Source organism: Lethenteron reissneri, chromosome 18 (assembly GCF_015708825.2).
Source record: "Lethenteron reissneri isolate LAM-NWPU_2019-01 chromosome 18, ASM1570882v1, whole genome shotgun sequence".
NCBI lineage: Eukaryota > Metazoa > Chordata > Hyperoartia > Petromyzontiformes > Petromyzontidae > Lethenteron > Lethenteron reissneri.
Window position 1 is genome coordinate 14,240,139 of NC_083796.1, and position 20,903 is coordinate 14,261,041.

The 20,903-nt window shown below is 47.4% G+C and overlaps 1 protein-coding gene across 3 annotated transcripts in view; it reads right to left on the minus strand.

Moving 5' to 3' along the window:
- LOC133343900 (WD repeat-containing protein 7-like) overlaps positions 1 to 20,903 on the minus strand; it is a 131,387-nt gene that overhangs the window by 42,791 nt on the left and 67,693 nt on the right. For all 3 annotated transcript variants that reach the window (XM_061553885.1, XM_061553883.1, XM_061553884.1), the window contains exons 14-16: positions 18,752 to 18,957; positions 2,189 to 2,913; positions 316 to 416 (exon numbers count right to left, since the gene is read on the minus strand). In XM_061553885.1, the coding sequence (XP_061409869.1) occupies positions 316 to 416; positions 2,189 to 2,913; positions 18,752 to 18,957 (1,032 nt within the window). The remainder of the gene's footprint in view (positions 1 to 315; positions 417 to 2,188; positions 2,914 to 18,751; positions 18,958 to 20,903) is intronic.

Genomic DNA, 20,903 nt, shown 5'->3' on the forward strand with positions numbered 1-20,903 from the left:
TTGGATTAATTTGAAACATCCTCGTATATTCTTCACGGTTTCCAGCTCAATACTCTGACAAAAGACCAACACGGCCACCTTCATGATTTTATTATTATTATAATCTCACAATGGCAGGGTCTTGCGTTAAGATGTTTGGCCAACACTATTAATGAGTGTTTGGCACGTGGGAGGAAACTAAGATTACTGTGGCCACACAAAAAAACCCTCCCATGCATGGCAGTGGAAAACACTCAGCACTGCCCTCACTCGGACGTCTCGCAGTAGAATTGGCGGCGGTGCAGGGCCTGGTGCGTGCGTGCAGGGCCCACTCACCACCCTCTTTGTCGCTATTCAAGCTCTCTTGTTTCGCGCCCGCGTTGTTTGTCCGTTCAACGCGAGGAGATCCGTTCTCGTTCTCACCGCCGTGCCCATCTCTGCAAATGTGCGCGGCAACAAAGCTAAACGTCGCTTTCCGTGCTCAAGCTGGATAACGTAACGGTTCTGCTTTACCTACAAATCCTTACGGCCCTGATGACATAAGAGATATGTTGAGTAGAAATGGTATTTACAGCTCCAATACAGTCAGAGGAGGATGACCTAGTTGAGCAATGCAAGTAGTTTGAACTGTTATTGTTTCAATATTTATTCATTTCTGAAATATACTCTGGCGATAATATGTGAATGTATATGAATGCAATATACTCATTTGAGTTTAATATATAGAAATATAAAGCCATACATTTAAATGCTAAAACCAGCAGTTACCCCTTCCTTTGGTCATGCCAAGGTTATTTCAAACAGCTGTTGTGGCACGCATTTAAGAAATATTATTTTAAAGCGTGACAAATGCCACTCTGACACCTTACTGTATATGGATCTTAGCTTTGTTAAAACTGTAGATAAAATGCCACACACGTGGCCTTAAAAAGCAATTCAATTTCCTTATGCTACATCAAGTTGACAGTCTGTTTTGTACATAATGATTATTACAGCAATTTGGGTCAACTCTCTTTCAAAAGGTACTTAAACTGAAATAATCTAAATGACAGGACTGTCTGTATGCCAAGCGAAAGGGCAGCCCTCCCATTTTCAGCGACCAAAGGAAAGAAAAACAGATCTGCCCGTCTAATGGTCCATTACAGGAGGGGGGGAAAAATGGGCATCCAATGATGGCTGCAACAGCAACAATGGAAGCTCACACGACAAGGACACTCCCAACAAAAACAAATTGAGCAACATTTCTACTCCATTCAGCAGCCGTCACCTGCCCCCACTTCACTCAAGCACCCCAACAGCAGTCTAATGGCTGGTGATTCAAGGACTGAACGTAGAAAATCTGCCATCTCTTCACTTCGTCATTATCGTGTGCTGACGGGTCTGTTATTAGCCCACCCTCTTTTTTTTATTTACAGCCAGCTGTGGCCTCAGCTCCAACCCATTACTGTCACTAGCCAATTTGGGAGCCGTTATCTCTCCACGGAAAGCCGTAATGTGCCGGTTTTTTCCAGGCTACACCAATAGGAAACCCAAAAAAAATGTATTTTTCGGCTGACAGTCAAAGTCAAGACACGCGGGTGCTTTTCTTGCGGAAATTGTCGGAGCACGTTGCGATCCGCTAAAGCGGAACGAGGTTTGTCGCTTAAGCCTGTGACTTGGCCTCGTTGTTGTTTTGTGACAAAGTACATTGTGCCGCTGTGCATTGTTAACAATCACGGAGTAAATGCTGGGATGCCAGAGGCATCCTATGAATTGCAGAGCATTGTATATGTTGTGTTGGTCAATCATAAACGATAACAAGCAAATCCACTTTTACCGTCTTTTGTCTGGGATCAACTGTGTAGCAAAACAGTCAATGCACAATGACTGAATTTACTGTATGGTTCTACAATCAGGATGGATCCACTTTCACAATCTCTTCCGGCATAAAACCTCACAATGTGTCGAGTTAAACATCTCCATTAAAACAAGCGAGATAATTCATGGAGAAAGCAGCACTATCTCAAAGCATCTACACGAGTCCCAACAATTGCGATACAATTATTCAACATTTTGGCACTCACCTCTTCAAGATATGAAACCACTGCTTGCACAACATCGAACTTCCCATTGGGATAAAAACTACCGTCAAAGGATTATTAGAATTCAGTGGGGTTTTTACGAACGAATGATCCCGCATCTTAAAATAAAACACGCTCCGTGCCCTCACCTGCTCGTCCGGACACTTTCATAGAGGTTGGTGGTGCACATTCCCACCAGAGTGCTTGCGAGAGAGATGACCGACAGTTGCCTCTGTGTCGACACTGACAGTGGCGTGCACCCTTGGCCGCCCCCCGTTTCCCGTCGTCGCGAGGCCTCGGCACCGGCGCGGAACCCAACCGTGCGAAGGGGCCTCTGCTCCAGCAGGTCCCAGCCCGGCAGAGTGACCGCCATGGCGTGGCCGCACTGCGAGAGCAGCACGAACGAGACGGCCATTTGAGGCCTCAGCAGCCCGAGGCGACCCGTGCACAGCTTGTCCAGCTCGGGATCCAGGCCCCACCGGTGCAGGCAGGACATGAAGAGCCGCGCGTGGGCCTCCGCCATCAACTTGCACCGATCGTCCACCTTTGCGAGCGGCTCCGCGCTATGCTGGTGCTGCTTGGCCCTGTCATCCCTTTCCTCCTTGTCGCCGGACAACTTGAAGTTCTCACAGAGGTGCAGGATGGTCTCCGAGGCTCCCCTCTTGAGCAGCCGGCTATGCTTGCGTGGCTTCGCGCTGGCCTCAAATTTTACAGGCAAGCTAGGCTTGCCTGGCAAGGCCTCTTCGATGGCCAAAAGGCTCACGAGCGCCTGCATGTCGAAGAAAATGAGGTGGATGGCCAGATCACACGCGCTCGGCGTTACGGCTTGGAAGGTGAACGCCTGCAGGAGTTTGGCAGGTGTGGAAAGCAGGTCCTGCGGGGAACACGACAGCGCAAGAGGTTTAACAGCGCGAGTGGCATCTCCCCGCTCGATCGGGCACAAGGCAGCGCCGATCTCCAACCGGCACCCATGAACAGTCATGGAAACTGCACATTCCTTTACTGGAGGCCAGTCTAGTGATAGCCACTGTTGCTTTTAGATTATGCCACCATTACTTAATATTTATGCCGCACCTCCCACGCAGAAGCGCTTGAGGCCCCCTGTGGCAGGGAACCCCCAGTATAAAAAAACTAAAATACTCGCTGGCCAGCAAGTGGGCAAGAGTCTGCCAGTCAGTAGGTGGGCCATGTCTTTTTTAAATGTGGCTACCACATCAAGCAACTTGTGAGTAATGTATCAAGTTTAGCTTATTTGGATCATTATACTGCCACACATGGCCGACTGCAATTCAAGGCATTGCAAGGTTGGTGTGCCAGACTGGATGCTCAGAACCTAAAGGAATATCAACTAATACTACGTGTACAGTATGTGGGTAAAAATGCTACATATCTGATCCAAATCTTTGTCTCTGTATACGCTCGCTTCCGCTCATGTGTACAAATGCAACAATACAACAATACATTTGGAAATCATCCTAAGCGGAGCCCAAATGATAAAGAACCACGAGACTAATTTCGAGATTTTTATCGGTAAATTTAAGATACATTCTCCTTTCAACTGCCACACAAGGAGATTGAATCAGCAACCCTCTGGATTGCAAGTACATTACACCACAGAAGTGTCCCTTACGACTAAATACAATGACGAAATGTGATGATCTCGTCGACTGTTAATTGAAAAGTACATGCTATGCAGTTTCTGAAATGTAAGCATGGTTGTCGCATAACTCACACGATATTCGTATATTTTTATGTTGCACATGAAAAGCACGCAGATCAAACGTAAACCTTTGCAACAACATATCATTACAATGAAGCCACCTTCAAATTACTTCAGGAAAGCAAAGTGCCCATCCGTACGTATGAAGACAATGACCTAAAATGTCTTGCGCTGGCAATGAATCATGCTTGACGCGCATGTTATTTATGGTCTTGCGTCATTTTTATGTAACACATCTTGAATATGCACCATCTATCTTATCTGCGCGATGCCTGGCGGTATGCTGCAGGCAGGACCAAACCATAAACGAGATGATACATCCTAATTTATCAACACCCGTATACATATTTACACATAAGACGTGTCAAAAGGTCTGATGCTCATGTTGGATAAATGAAATCAGCAAGTCCCACTTGCGCACGAGGGCGTGGTGGCGCATGCTGCTCATCAGATGCTTTATCTGACGGCAGTAAAAAAAAATGCTTCCAGTCCATGCCTCTCCCGAACGCGCAATGTTTCACATACATCGTCTGCAGTAGTTTCTCAGTAGGGAGTGATACTTAAGTAAATAAATAAAAGTGGATCATGACGCCGACACGGTGTCTTCAACGTCCACTGTGAAGGAGACGACCGTGCAAACAAGTTGTGCTTTCATCTCATTGCATCGTATCAGATCTCTGATGCAAATGTTTCTTTTTCACAGCTAATCTTGCATTCTGAGGTACGTGTTTTAATATTCAAAATAACGTTGGCCATGCCTCATATTGGCACAGAAGTTTAACTCATTTTTATATTCCTAATTCTCCGATGTGGGATGTTGTAGACGGTGGGAACGGGCCTGTCGCCTTCTCCTCCTTCGGCCAGCGTGTCTGGGGAGGTCAAGAATTCCGTACCCAATACAGCTATTGCAGATGTGTGAGCCAAACTCCTGAACTTCAACCATATCGCGTTGGCAATATGAGGAGGTGGGGACAATAACAACCCCAGCTACAAGCAATGATAAAAGTCTTACCTGCAATTTTCATCAGCTACTCAAGACTAGGTTATTGTGGGTTTGAATAGGATCCGAGGTGGATGCCCATCACTGCAGTGAAAGAATGGCAGGCGCATATTACAGATGACAAGCCGATGGTCAGTGGGCAGATCAGCGCCACAGTCGGTTTTGGTGTCAAGAACATGGGCCCACATCCGCTGTTCTATCACTATTTAGTCCGGCAGATGTTATTGCTTGGACCTAGCGTGCATCTGCGATGTTTTGTGGATGCACCCATGCTGGAACAGCATGTTGGTGATTACAAGCCCATGGGCTGCACAGCAATCTAGCAGTCTCCTACCATTATTATTTTTTTGAGCTGATCTGGCCCATGCCTTCCAATCACTCGAGCCCAGGTGCGTGAGTCATGACCCACTCTGGTATTAAAGTCAACCATCAGGATGACTCCATCTGAGGGGCCACTTGAGCCAGCACCCGTGGCTTGTGGTCATACAAGGCATCTGACTCATCAGGCTTGCCTGCACCTCCACTGATGATCATCTTCGGTGGGGGCATAAGTCGCCACCACCACCATTCCTCACCTCCTGTTGATGGGGAGGCGAGTCGCTAACAGCCTGGGACTCACGGCTTCCCACACCTCAACGCCACTCTCCCATGTCACTTTCGTTCTTTTTTTTCAGCAGCAGAGTCCCTCCCTTTTGTTTGGCAGTTTCCTGCTCCAAGTGGAGAACTGTCCACTCCTCATCATGACTGGAGCCAGCACCAGTTCACTGGACCTCCTATATTCCACACGTGTCTAGGCGGTACCAGTCCAGGTCCTGATAGAGCAATGGCGGCATCTGCTCTGCAGCGATCGTTCGAACATTCCACGTGGCCACTCTCAGTGGTTTTCTGCAGTTTCCGGAAGAACCCCAAGGTGGTGGGGGGTGGGTGGTTTGGCCAGGAGATGTCATAGATGCACGACCCCCCCCGGGGCCCCCCGGCACAAGCTTAGTTTGTTCTTTTGCACGTAGTTTGTAGTAATGACATTGAAGGTGCAAGGGTTACGAGCCCTTTGCACTCGTCCAGAGCCCCCGTTGGCCACTGCACACATACACGCGCGCGCGTACATTTTACTTCAAAAGACTCAAATGCAATTGGAAAACTCTTGAACCAAAAAAAACCAGAGGAACACATCGCTCGTACAAACGAGAGCGGCACAAGCGCAGCATACAAATGGGTTAGGGTTTGACTTAGAAGCCTAGGTCATGCCGCGAGATGACCGCTTTGAACAGTCCAGCATCAACATCACACATCTTCCCCTTGAACAACTCAAGTGTCAATACAAATGACAATGTCATCAGATGGCGGGGGCATGTCATACGTGGAACGGCCGTCATGGCAGCTATTGCGCTATGCTTCTCGCTACTAATGTAAACACCTCACCTGGCTCAAATCAAACATTAACCTCGGCCCTGCTGGCCAGCCTCCCCTGCAGAGACTGTGACCAAGCCAGACCTCCTATTGCGGCAGTCGAGTTTGTTCTCCAGATTATGGGGAGTGCTTTGTGGATTTACCCATGAAGGGACCACGGAGGTGTATAATCATCTTCTGGGCAGAGTTAACAAGAGCGGGTCAGTGCCATGACTCCATTGCAAAGTCACTTTGATGAAACAATTCAAGCGTCTTTCAAATGCGCCAGAACGCAATACAATTGATGCGCCGAATGGGGACGATGCACACCGCTGTACAAAACTTTGCACTCAAAGCGGAATTATACTTTGAGGAAAGGCAACCACTGCAAGCTCTTGCGTGGCTGACACGGACACACGGACGGTGTGGCTCATGCGGCCTTTTATGCACTTGTGCCTGTTCCAAGAAACGATCGTTAGTTGCACGGGAGAGAGGTGGCGCAGTGGTTAACGCACTGCGCAATGAACACAGCAAACCGATTTCGAATCCTGATCACAGCACACATCAGTGGTGAATGACATGAAATAGTCTTGGGCCCCACATATTCACCAACCCAAAGTGACTGGCATGGTGAAGTATGGTCAAATAAACCCCAAGACACAGTGCGAGGAGGTCTTCATCCAGGAGTGGGTTGACAAGCGGCTGTTTATTATTATTTTATGATTATTGTATGTGTGGAATGTGGCCAGGTGGTGCTGTTATTAGAATGCTCGACTCACAACTTAAGAATTGTAATTTTAAAATCTTAGTCAGCCTGGGTCAAGTCAACCTATCATCATCCCTCTGGGGTCAATGAAACGAAATACCACTCTCAGTTGTAAACAAAGTGGTCATCCTATGGGGACACTGACCTCTGCCATGGGAATGTGGAGTTTCCACCAGTGGCTCAGGGTTACGAAATACGGATGCACGTACCTCCGTTGCCAATTTGGAGCGGGAGACACTTTTGCTTTTACTGAGCCAGGAACCCCCAAGCATGAGCAGCACTGTAACTCACTTTCTCATCTCTGCAAATCCCCTGCAGGGACACCCAAAACACACATTTTGCAATACGCCCAACATGGCTCTCAGCTGATGGAATTCAGAGACAACCCACGCGAGTCCGAGTCGGTACCCAGCCATGGCTCATGTCCGTGGCGAGTGATATCTGTACCCGGTCCTGCCTCCCCCTTCACGAACCCATAGTGACCAGCGTGGTGAAGTATGGTCAAACAACACCAACGGCAACAATGCATGCGGAAGCCTTCGTTCAGCAGGAGATTGAAATGGGGTGAACATTATTCAGCCTCTCATCATTGATAATAAGTATTGCAAAATGACATGATTCTTTCGCATTATCCGGCAGTGACTATGAAAAGGCTTTATTCAAATGTAAATATGACATTTAGATAATGTATAAATATCATGAGCTGCAAAACCAGATAGGTCAGCGGTGTACTGTCCATGCAGCAGCGGATGTTTCAACTTTCAATGCGAGTGAAAGCCCAGTGATAGTGAGGCTGAATGTAGCATAAGCATTCACTGATGAATCATTAATGGCAAAAGGCCTCCTAAGTTGACAATAATGCGATGCTCGTACCAACATGAATGTAAATACACACTGCGGCATGCAGCACGTTCGAATACGATACTGTATTCTGCTTTAATCTAACCCTCGGTTAACACCATAAGATAGATGCCTCAGTGTTTTGGGCAAGCTTATAACATTACATTCAATTATGGTGTGCGCGACGCTGCCGCGGTGTAATGGCTATCACGCTGGACTTTGCAATTTAGAGGTCGTCGGTGCAAAATTAAATTTTCCAGCACGGCGGTTGACACGATGGACAAGTTTCTTAAATCCACCGTCCTCCCCACCCACCAGTGTACATGGGTACAGCCCAGTGAAGTCACTCAGCAGGCCGCGTGTGGCGGGTTAAAGTGTGGGTACCTTCAGCTCTTCCGAGATGTGGCCAGCATGGATGAGTAGGGCAAATATCTAGTCGAGTGGCTCTCTCAAGCTGCGTAATAGTGGAGGCCCGTCTGTCAGCAGTGGCGTGAGCTGGACATTTCACGGCTGCGCCTTTACCTCTGTATGGTATACGCTTCAACAAATACTACGGTGTAAAAATAAGTATGTTGCATAATAATGTAAATAATATTAACGAACATTTCTTGAATTTCTTGCAGTGCTCAATGCTATCACTACACATAGAAATTGGACAGTTAGGAGAGCAGAGGCAAACCAACACGACCTTCTTATTGGATGTTACACGGCCTTCATATTGGATGTTACGCCGCGGACACTGAAAGTCCATAGGCCAGAGCGGACATTGGTTCTGCCTAAACGTGAGTGAATTCATTCACACTGCCCAGAAAGAGTGAATAATTTTCTAGCCCCACTCATTCCACGTGGTTATCACACAATTCACTGCTGTTGGCCACAACAAATACATTGGACCCACTCAGGTTATAACCACCTCGGTTGGTAGCAAAAAGTGAAATACGGCATCTGCGCTCACGGACGATGTCAACAGAGGGACGTGTGGCACCTCGGCCATTACCTCCGCGTGAAGGTGCTGAACCTTATGCCTCCGAGTTGTTTTACTCAACGTCAGTTTCTCCGTATGAGCAATGACAATTGTTGACCCTGAGACACTGGCAAAAAAAAATTCCATATCCCTATGATCGGACACAGTCTGTCCATAAGACAGCTGCTGCTGACTTACGTGGTACCTATTTTGGCAAAACGTAGGTACCTATTCCATCAACCGTGGACGTATGATGAGTTGACCCGAACCAGGAATTGGATTCATGACCTTCTCATGGTTATTTTGAGTTAACTGCCACAGCCAATGCTCAGCTGCCCTACAGTGACAGTTGGATGAAAATACAAAATATTCACTTTCCTTAATGGCAACAGATTCAGAATGTAACGTGGAACTCGACATACGGCCGTAAGTAATTGTACCGCCGCACAAGCAACAACCGAACGCGTCACGCAAAGGGCCCCACAGAAGCATTAGCAAATCACTCAAGATGTTCTTTAGCGTGTCTCGCATGGGTGGGGGGAGTCTGCTAATATCACCTCCGGTCATTGTTGCGCTTTCTTCGATTGCGGCAGAATGTCACCAAGCAGATTATAATAGTGTTTATTACAAAGCGCCAGACTAATTGGATGGAGCGTATATTAGTCATGAAAAAAGCAATGCCTTCAAAATAGCTCCAAAAGGTGCCAATAAGTCAACATAGTGTGTGTTGTTGAGATGCTGTGCCTTCAGGCGGGGCATGTAAACAGGGTGCTCGCTGGGACACAACGCACGGCTATCTCATCACTACAGCACACATCGTGTCACAGATAAAGGTTATCAGCATTCAAGTCGGTCTGAAACCCCCGAAGAAAGCGACACGATTTTAATTTTTTCAAATTAAAAGATTAAATGTTTTCCATTGTCCGCGACCGTTATCCATCACTGCCCGAATTAATAAACCTTGGAGTCTGGCAACTGCATCGCATGATGAAATTCTGGACTTCAATTTAATGTACAAGTTATAGAATACACATTTTTCTAAAATAAAAAGGCTGAAGTAAAAACTTCAGTATGTACTATATATTTTTTACGTAAGTGTGCATACTGTATAGACTAAAATCCACACACCAACACGGTACATCCTACATACACTAAACCTGCATTTTCCAATAAACCATTTTATTTTTAGCCTCATTAACGCTACCCTTCATCACACTCTCACAACAAAGCGTATCATTTCCGCACCCTCCGCATTGGAAGCAACATCTGCCGGTGGGTTCTAAAAAAACACCACCCTTTTATTTGGAGGAAAGAGCAGAAAAAAACGCGTACGCGCGCGCGCACGCACGAGAATAAACCAAAATACTGAAGAGCGGCCGCACAGAGGTGACCGAACAGCACACACGGCGGCGTCGACCAGCAGCGCCGTGCTCCGCGGCCGGCACTCAAAATATACACCACGGCGGTGATGTGCTGGATGCCGTGGTGTGATTGTAAGTGCTGTCAAAATGCAAAGGCAATCAACCCTTTGGCGCTGGCAGGGGCTGACCCTTGATCCCGGCGTAAAGGCAGCGGCGAGGGGTTTAAGCACCCTGCTGCATTTGTGCTTGGCAAGGGCCCTCTCGCTGCACGCTCACTGGTGTGAGGTAGAAGGGAAAGTGTTGGGAGCACGAGAGTGAAAGGTGGGTGGGAGGGGGAGACAGAAAAGGGTGTTGGATGTGTTGGGGGTGGGTGGGGTGGCAGGGGAGAAAGCGGCGGAGGAGGGGCTGAAGTGAGGGAGGCTGGAGGAGGAAAGAAAGAGGAGTGAGGTCGGGTCAACGACCCCAGCCATAATAGGATTGGGGTCACTCAGGCCCTGCAAGTGATGGAGCCCGAGTCACGTGGGCCGTCTATCTTCCCACTCCTCCCCCACCTGCTCCCTCTATCCTTCTGTCTTCTTTGCTGTCCATCTTTATCTCTCAGTTTTCTATTCCTCTCACCCCATCTTCATCATCTCTCCACCGCTCTCATTCCCGCCCTCCGTCCCGATGTTCAGCCAACTCATTTTCATTCCTGGTCGCACTCACTTCTTGTTTCCACATGCCCGTGACAGGTCTCCCCTCCTGCTTCTCTCCATCTTCCCTTTCACCACGGCTCATATCTTACACGTTTTCTTACCAATGACAACCACCTACCCATTAACCGAGACCTCAACATTGTAACCCACCGCTGACTCGAGTCCCGATCCACCGCCCCCCCCCCCTCCCTTCTGGGATTGCGCTGCTGTCACCATCACAGAATCTCACCCAGATCTGGAAAAAAAAATTGCGAACAGAGTGGAACGACACGGACGTCGGGAATAAACACCTCCTCGTGTGTGTGTGTGTGTACGTCGAACTTCTCTCACACCGTACGTAGCCAACCGTGCTGACCCTCATTCGAGAACAAAGATCGTACACCTCCTGGCTTTGACGTTCCTCATCCTCCTCCTAATCGAAGACACTGGTGGTGGAACCACCAACCGCACCAGGACATCATACAGCCCGGGTGCGTGCATCTCCTTCACGAACGGGACATTAAATTCAAGCAAAACTGCTGTGATTGTGGCCATGCAACCCAAACTGTGGGCTACATCATAAACCACTGTAGCCTGCGCTCCTTCACCGGATGAGGAAAAGCAAAAGCGCACAAACTCTCCTCCTGAAGCCCTCTCATGGCGAGCAGACATCGACATTAGCACTTAGCTCATGAACAGACTTCCAACATACGCAAGAGGAGAATGGAATCCCAGTTCTTCTTTTCTGCTCGCTCGCTATCGTCACAGCCTCCCCCCTTCCACTTGAAGTTGCTCACCACCTCTCTCCGATTGTCGCTCTCTCACATTCCTCCGGCTCTTATTTTCCCTTTCTCTGTCTCTATATGCCTACCCCACGAGAAGCAATTATCTGCACAAGAGGCAAGGTAGCTTCAGGCCGAGGCTATTATTGGTGTCAATAATTACCAAATGTCACCCAGTGCCTAAAAGCTTCACTTCGTTCTTGGTATGTGCACACCGCCATGCACACAATGACACTTCACACCAAAATGCACCGCATCATTTATCTTCTAGAAATACGTATAAAGATAAATACATTTCGTTTATCACACAAAGTACTAGATATATATTTGAGGTGTAGCGATTCACTGCCCCTGGCGATTCCTTTAATTGTCGAACTTCTGGGCCGTGAGTCTGTTCAAGAATCAATTCTCGTTTAGAATTTTCTCTGCCTACTTTGTACAGTTTTGCTCACACAATTTACGTAACCTTCGAATATTACTTCCCAATGTCGTTTTCGTACGCAATAATCACAAACCAACCAAGGTAGATTCTTACATGTACGATTCGATGCACGTATCGTAAGCCTCAACAGTCGATATCGATCAATGCACCGATGCATCGTTACATCCCCATCACATCCAACCCTCCCGAAGCCAACGTGAGCTATTTACTACACGAGCCAAGTCATTATTATTTATTACAATTGTAAAGCGATGTGGGATTTTCTTTCCCTCAAGTGACAAGCAACGAGAAGTGGTCAGAGATGTATTTTGTTATTTGTTCTTTGTGCACATTACGAATGGAACTATGCCCAACTCAGACGGATTACGTTATACCTCAGTTTATGAATACCCTCCTTTCTTATTGTTAACAATATACAACGGTGAGGATTATGGCTATTGTGCATTCATGTTGCGGCAAGGTTTGGCACAGCGTTGGGTCAATGTACCTTGTCGGATTGTGTGCAACTGAAAGCCAAATATTGCTGTTACCGTATTAAAAATAAAGCTAAGAAGCAAGCATCTTGGGTCTCCAAATAAAGGGGGGAAATAACAGAAAGATTACAGCAGCCGCTCCATTTGCAAGAATATTTTGGGTTTTCCGTGAACGCCGCGTGGCGAGGCAAGCAGAGAAATATTGCGCTCATATAGCAAAGCTCGCTTCGCCGGCCTCATAAAAGAGCAGATGATGTGCCGTGCAATAAAAAAACAGCAGATGGAGTTTGCGATTTGTCTTGCGAGCACGGGGCGAGGCTTGCAAAAAAAAAACCCGATCTCAAGATTTACCTCGAAGACGTCAACAAAGACTTTACGGTGTACTTACTGTCCGGCTTATTAACCATCTCTACCTCCCGTGGGCCGGGCGAGCTGTGGCATCATTGCGCCACCGGCACATCCGCCACCGGTTTCTGCGGCGGCTTCCCGTCGAGCCGGAGCCACCGTGAGACGATGGGGACAGCCCCGGCACCCCCCACCCAACCCAACCCCGAGGAGTCAATGGGTGGATGCTCGCAAAACAGGACAACGAGGAGATCGCTTGCAGGCGGGCAGGCAGGCGTCCCCGTTTGTCGCGGTGCTACAGAGAGCCGCCTCCGTGGCGGCGGGGTACGGTGTGTGGGTGTGTGTGTGGGTAGGAGGATGGTGTGTGTGTGGGTAGGTGTGGGTGTGTGTGTGGGTAGGTGTGTGGGTGTGTGTGTGGGTAGGAGGATGGTGTGTGTGTGTGTGGGTAGGTGTGGGTGTGTGTGTGTGGGTAGGTGTGTGGGTGTGTGTGTGGGTAGGAGGATGGTGTGTGTGTGTGTGGGTAGGTGTGTGGGTGTGTGTGTGGGTAGGGGGATGGTGTGGATGTGTGTGTGTGGGTGGGTAGGAGGATGGTGTGTGTGTGTGTGTGTGGGTAGGTGTGTGGATGTGTGTGTGGGTAGGAGGATGGTGTGTGTGTGTGTGGGTAGGTGTGTGGGTGTGTGTGTGGGTAGGTGTGTGGGTGTGTGTGTGTGGGTAGGTGTGTGGGTGTGTGTGTGGGTAGGAGGATGGTGTGTGTGTGTGTGTGGGTAGGAGGATGGTGTGTGTGTGTGGGTAGGGAGATGGTGGGTGTGTGTGTGTGTGGGTAGGTGTGTGGATGTGTGTGTGGGTAGGAGGATGGTGTGTGGGTGTGTGTGGGTAGGAGGATGGTGTGTGTGGGTGTGCGTGTGGATAGGAGGATGGTGTGTGGGTGTGTGTGGGTAGGAGGATGGTGTGTGGGTGTGTGTGTGCGTGTGGGTAGGAGGATGGTGGGTGTGTGTGGGTAGGCAGAATGATGGTGTGTGGGTGTGTGTGTGTGTAGGAGGACGGTGTGTGTGTGTGGGTGGGCAGGAGGATGGTGTGTGGGTGTGTGTGGGTAGGTAGGTAGGAGGATGGTGTGTGGGTGTGTGTGTGCGTGTGGGTAGGAGGATGGTGGGTGTGTGTGGGTAGGCAGAATGATGGTGTGTGTGTGTGGGTGGGCAGGAGGATGGTGTATGGGTGTGTGTGTGTGTGTAGGTAAGCGGTGGACGTTGTGTGTGTGTGGGTAGGTGTATGGGTGTGTGTGTGTGTGTGGGTAAGCAGGAGGATTGTGTGTGTGTAGGTAAGCGGTGAACGTTGCGTGTGTGTGGGTAAGCAGGAGGACGGTGTGTGGGTGTGTATGTGGGTAGGAGGATGGTGTATGGGTGTGTGTGTGTGTGGGTAAGCAGGAGGATTGTGTGTGGGTGTGTATGTGGGTAGGAGGATGGTGTATGGGTGTGTGTGTGTAGGTAAGCGGTGGACGTTGCGTGTGTGTGGGTAGGTAGGTAGGAGGATGGTGTGTGGGTGTGTGTGTGTGGGTGTGTGTGTGTGGGTAAGCAGGAGGATTGTGTGTGTGTGGGTAGGTGTATGGGGGTGTGTGTGTGTGGGTAAGCAGGAGGATTGCGTGTGTGTGTGTGGGTGTGTGTGTGTGGGTAAGCAGGAGGATTGCGTGTGTGTGTGGGGGTGTGTGTGTGTGGGTAAGCAGGTGAAAGTACTCCACGGCAAAAACAAAAACACAAAACGATCACCATTTGATAATACGCTGCAAGAAAATGCGCGTGTATATTTTTTTCACGCAAATAAATAAAGGGTTACCTGGTTGTCTTGCTTACCGAACGTAGTGAAGTAGAGTAATGTTATATTTATGCGGTACTATATTAATATTGACATTTTTTTCTAGCTTTTAAAATAGTTTACAGCTCAGTGACAGTTGATTTTAGTTTCAATGACACAAGTCATATGGAGAGAGGGAAGAGGTTGCACAATAATGGCGATACTGCCTGAGGAAATCCCTTACAAAATAAGAAGCATTTTCCCCATGCCATGAGATGAAATACCCATGTGGATCTCTCTTACATGCTAGAAGACGGCCCGTGGAAGTAGATACCATGGAGCTACTTCTGAAATCCCTTCACGTGACCTCTGGTCCACACAGCAGTCATTTCTAACCCAATTGGCAACTAAGAATACAGCTCTCTGCATGAGTCAAACCAATAGTTCTCACCTCTGACTCCTCGCACCTCCGATCAACACGGTTGGCTACGTACGGTGCCAAAGACGTTCAACGTACAGACAAGTCGAAATGTAGCAAAATTAATTGTGCACGAAAAAAATCTGGGTTGGCTTTTTTGCAGTCATTGACTGACTCGCTCTCCACTACTGAACAACCTGGTTTATTCACAGGCGGCTAGCCACCTCTGAATATCCTTTTCCTTTTGCAAATATTTTATTTCAAATAAGTTAAACATTTGACTCTATATTTAAGACTACAATTTGGCATGATGGGTTTTTTTACCTGTCCTGCCATTGCGCGTTTTGACGTTTTCATTGAAATCGGAACAGAAATTAACGCTACGCTGTGTACAGCAATGCCTTGTTCTACGCCAGTTGCGACACCGAGATTGATTGATTGAGCCGAGAAGTTAGGTATGGGGAAAGGCGAATATAAAACAAAATAAATTAAAAAAATGTAATCCCACATTTTATGTGTTATGCTAATGTAACATTTACCCTCATCATGGTGCCAAATGACTCCGTACATAACACCATCAGTGCAGAGAGAATTAATTAAACTAATTAAGTGCATGCTGTGCTTTTTCTCATAATGGTGTCACACTCCCCCCTGCTGGTATTCGTCCACCAGCACTAAGCAAACGTGCACACGCCGCAATTCAGCCGAGCATCCGTGACGTCTGCACTCGGTGACTGTGCTGCTAACAACACCCTGGTGTATTGACACCCGTGGCGGTGCACTTGCAGGCAGGGTGCCGATACGAGGCGTCGGAAGTTGAATGGTTCGGCGGCTAAACGCGACTTCACGTGCAAGTGGCCCATCGCGCTTCGGCGACCGAGACCTCAACACATCCGTGACGAGCACTGCACAAGATCAGTATGTGCTCTGAAGAAGGGCCATTGCCTGCAACGTGGCTTATGATGTTGATATTTTTCTTCGCAAGGACACAGTGACGAATGTGTTGGTTTTGTTTTTGTTATTTGTGCTTGCGCACCACTGGCGACACAGCAATACGAAATCATCATTTGTTGAATCGTGCTTTACGTTGCACTTAAATCACGCCCAGCTGGTAGCACACGATCAAGAGATGAATTATGTTGCGAATAAATACATTAACCTCACGGTCGTCTAAATAATCTTAATTCTTAACACAAAACATCCCGTGACACCGGATGTTAATTTAGTTTTAATGCCATTAAGTCCCTCTAGAAATGTTCTCTTATAAAGCCATTTTCTGCCAGCGTCTTTATAGTTTATGATGCCCAATGTGGGTCTCTGCATATATCTTGGCTGACGTTTTTACAGGCATTTTAACACTTTGCCAGAATACTCCTCCTGAGAGACGCACCGGCTATAGGGTCAGCCGTCAGGCGAGCAGATGACCACAAACGATTTATACCTTAATGAGTCAATACGGGGACTCGACTCATAGAGAACCCGGTTACAATGTCCATTTCATTTTTCTAATTGGGCAAGCACACACTGCTCCGCTGACGATGTGAGATGATGCACATTGCCAGGGAGGAGGCTGCTTGACAGCGAACCAGATTATGAGCTGTGAATAATTTATGTCCACAGAGTCTGTGAGAACAGCGGCGATCTGCTCGTGGCGTTGAGATTTGCGTGGGGTTTGCATGTGCCCAAATCTAAAATAATAATGCACGGACAAAATTTCATATGTACTGTATACACTTGTACCACAGTGAACCCAGATGTATTTTTTATCTGGCTCATTTGGGCTTTGTTCCACGACTGTTCCTTATTACCCCATTGGAAAATATTGCCTAGTTTCAAAATTACGAATATGACTAGCGGTTTAAGTGGGCACCCCACAGTTAGTCGATCTGAAGGTGATGTGTGGTGGGGTTAAGTGTGGATATTTCCGCTTATTCCAAGAAGTCTGATGAGTGTGGATGAGTAGGCCAAAAACCCTGTAAAAGGGGTTCTCTAAAACTCCCTCTACTGGAGGCTCTTCCAACAGCAGTGGTGTGAGAAAAGAAATTTCAGAGCTGCACCTTTGCCGACGAACATAACAACACGTGACGATATTAATGTCCTATTCAATAGAGCTGATTGTGAAAGCGATGGGCATATTTTATTTAACCAAGATTACAATGGGTAGCAGCCACAAAACTTGATAATCACATCGAAAGAATCAGTCCAAAGTTATGGTAACTTTATATAGCAGTTCATCCCATCATGAGGTGACTTTTTTTATTTTGAAAATACATTTTGAGCACCATATCAAATCGCAGGAGCTTCAGAAGAAAAAAAAACAAGTTGATAACCGCCAAGGCAAACGATAAAAGTCTTAAAACTAACGGAGTTCAAATGACGACCGTGTGTGCGCGAATGGCATGCAAACCACGGCGGTGGCCCCGTAATGTGAATCTAGTGAAATCAAGATCAAAGCGAAGAAGCCATCGTGGTCAATGCCAGTGATGGTACCATGCCTCACCACTTCAAAGTCAACTCTATAACTATTTCGCAATTTTTTTTTATTTTACCAGGTTGGAGCCACTGAGCTCTATATAGCTCTGTTTCAAAAAAGACCTGCCTATCACATCATGTGGAAATTTACAGCAGCCAATTAATAGCGCATACCGTTTCTAAATGTGGAGGGAAAAACCGGAGGGCCCGGAGAAAATTCCACGCAACCACGGGGAGAGAGAGAGACACGCAACTCCAAAAATACAGCAGGCGTTAGGGTCGGGACCGAACCCACGACCTCCTGTATACCAGGCGAGGTAGTTACCATCTCGCCACGTAGTTTTCTCTTCCGTTTTCCTACGACTCTGGTTTATACTTTCTCCTTCATCACCGACCTCTAGGGCACCTACTACTTTTTACAACCACTCGTGTATTAACCACATTATTGTACAAATACCAATTTCACATTTTCACTTCCTACCGATACTTGTACGGCAAGGCGCGACTACTCCAATCTGTTCCACGACATCTGGCTAGTGTGGAAGAGTTGGCCAAATACACTTTAGAGGGGCTCTCTAAAGCCACCCCACGTGGTGGCCCTTCTGCCAGTAGTGCAGTGAGCAAGAACTTGTGGTGCTGCACATTTACCTTTGTACGGGGTTACAGTACCCTGTCGTACGCAAAAGAACAGAGGATTTTCCGCTTTTGTTCCATTTTATTTGTCAGTGTCTATGTTTCCAATCCATATTTTTATTTTCCGGAATCCAATTGATAGTATGTATGAGGTAGACTGGCAAGGTAAACCTGTCCTCAATTCAGATTGCTCACGTTGCTCATACTCTAAATGTCACTTTGGTGCTAATGATTCCTCATCAACAATTTACACACTTGGTACAGGAGGTGAATGGGTCTGTAATTCTTAAAATAATTGTCTCCAGGAAGCACCCGAGGTCACACGTGAAGATGTAAACACTCCTCTTTGCAGTATGAAACAAAGGAAAGCTCCTCGATGAAATGGAACGTCTGTGGACACCATAAAAAAAGTGGGACCAGTTCTTGGAACAAAATTATCAGACCTAAGTCACTAAATGTTGACGTAAAATGAAACACCTCAAACGTGGAACGAATCCTCGGCCAGTTTAACACGTAGGCTTTCGCGATTAGCCGCTGATATACATACACATTTGTACATCGCAATACCAAATGACTACAGATAAAATATCAAAGTTCCCAACACACACACACGCACACACACACATGCGCGCGCGCCACGGGGACGGTTACCTTGTCAGCCACTTCAAGGCTCGGTGGCTGCACGGCGTGACGGTGGGCCAGCAGCGTCTTGAAGGAGCGCAGCCGCGGGTGCTTGTGGAGGCCCCCCCACGGCCCCCCGGGCTCCAGCGCCACGTAGCCCCCCGCTGGGTCGCGGTCGTCGCACAGGCTCAGGATCTCCTCGGCCGCCAGTCCGACGACACAGCGATCCAGCATGCCTGCTTCGGGGAGGGCACGGCACCACAGGGTCAGTGTCGTGGCTGACCCTTCGTGGTCAGTTCCTAGACCATCGTCAAGCCTAATGAAGAATGTTATCAACATGTTTACACTCATGTCGCAGTTCGGCAAAATGACGTTTTTATTTCAGCCACAATCGCCACCATACCTTCCTTGTACCCCCTTCCTCCCCACTCCACTAAATGTTATCCGGATTGCACTATCGGTGTCATGTGAAGAAATTAAGAATCCATTTGGATATTTCGCAAAGTAATGCAACACTTCGTGTTAGAGAATGGCCCGCGCAAGCGGACATCACAGACCTACCTCTGAGATTCCATCAAGTGACCTGGCCAGCGCAGTAAAGGGCATCACATTCCCACACACTCTGCCAGATCACTGTAATGTTCATCGCGTGACAGTCAAAACAACATTTAAAATCTCAGGGCTGAAATTTAGCCAAATTAGCTGCAGAACCAAATAAATTTGAAGTGTATTTCTTGGTGACGAGGCTGAGACCATCAACTCACTGTACTTGAGAAACCGGTTTAGTTGAGGCAACGACCTGGACTTGAACCCATGTGCTCAGTGTTGCCAGCTTGGCCTTCTGACCTGAGCCACCCAGCTGACTCCACTCAGCACCGAGCTTCATTGCCACTGCAATTACGATCACGCCCTTACTACGCCCACACAGAAGCAGTACAATGCTACCACGTAGGTGAATACAGGCATATACAAGCACTAACTTTACAATGAGCACATTCAGATTCGTACATTACCTTCGATGTATTATATATAATAGGGGTAAATGTAATCATTATGTATGTTGAACTTCTTTCGCACTGTATGTAGCCAACCGTGCTAATTGGAGGTGTTCATGCTGATTGTACACAAGGTCTGTTCAAGCACAGCTGCATAAGAACTCTCTTTCAATTCAAGAGTGTGATTTAAAAAATATTGGACCTGACAATATCAAAGACACTTTCACGTCCACTTTACTACAAACAACATGCTTTGATAGTTCTCCACATAAATTATCATGCGGCTACAGAAATCGAATCATTGACTTCACGAAACTCTCACCCAAGTCGTGAGTGTGCTGATGACTTGGCTATCCAGCCACTTTCAAACGCACAACATCGCTCACACCAACACGTGCAAACTCACACAGCAACATTCACACTTCACGCTCAGTATGGACAGTATTTACAATGTTTTTTTTAATTTCATCGAGGATATTCAATGTGTACTGTGCTCTTGATAATTAAGACGTGGACGGTGTAAAAGTCACTCCGTAAATAATCGAGGCTGCGACATTCTGACTAAATTCTTCTTCTCCATTAATGTGCTTACTGGCAACAGCAGGAGCCCAATATCGTCACTGATAAGCGGAGGTCTCTTGTTCACTCATCAATGCATGTATGGCAATTAACAGTTGGAGCACGATGAGAGAGAGAGAAAGCAAGCAAATATGAAACATGAAACAACACACAAGCAAGGGAATTTCACAACAAAAATAAATACAGTAACCAGCAGATACATGGGAAAGACCTTCAGCTAATGGTGGATAGAGAATGATTAATATTTCCACGAATGACGATTTCTTTATTCTGTATCACGGCAAAGAAGAGGTTAACGGTAAAATGTGCACGTTTGACACCAAGACTACGTAATGTGAATGGCCGGTGCTATTTGAATTTTATAGACCGAGTTTAATTACTGCTCAGACGAGGCACTCTCCGCTTTAATGGGTCACAGCTGCTTGGTCTCATTCCTCGGGCTGCTAAATCGCCGTGCGCTGCCAGGTCGTTTGCTGTGCGCCGCACAAGCGAAGCACATTCGGCAACTCGCACAGCTGGGTTGCACCTTGTCCATCTTCCATGGTCACGCTTCACTCGTCTCACTGCTCGCATGCCATGCTGAGCAACTTCCCATTCCGAGTATAATT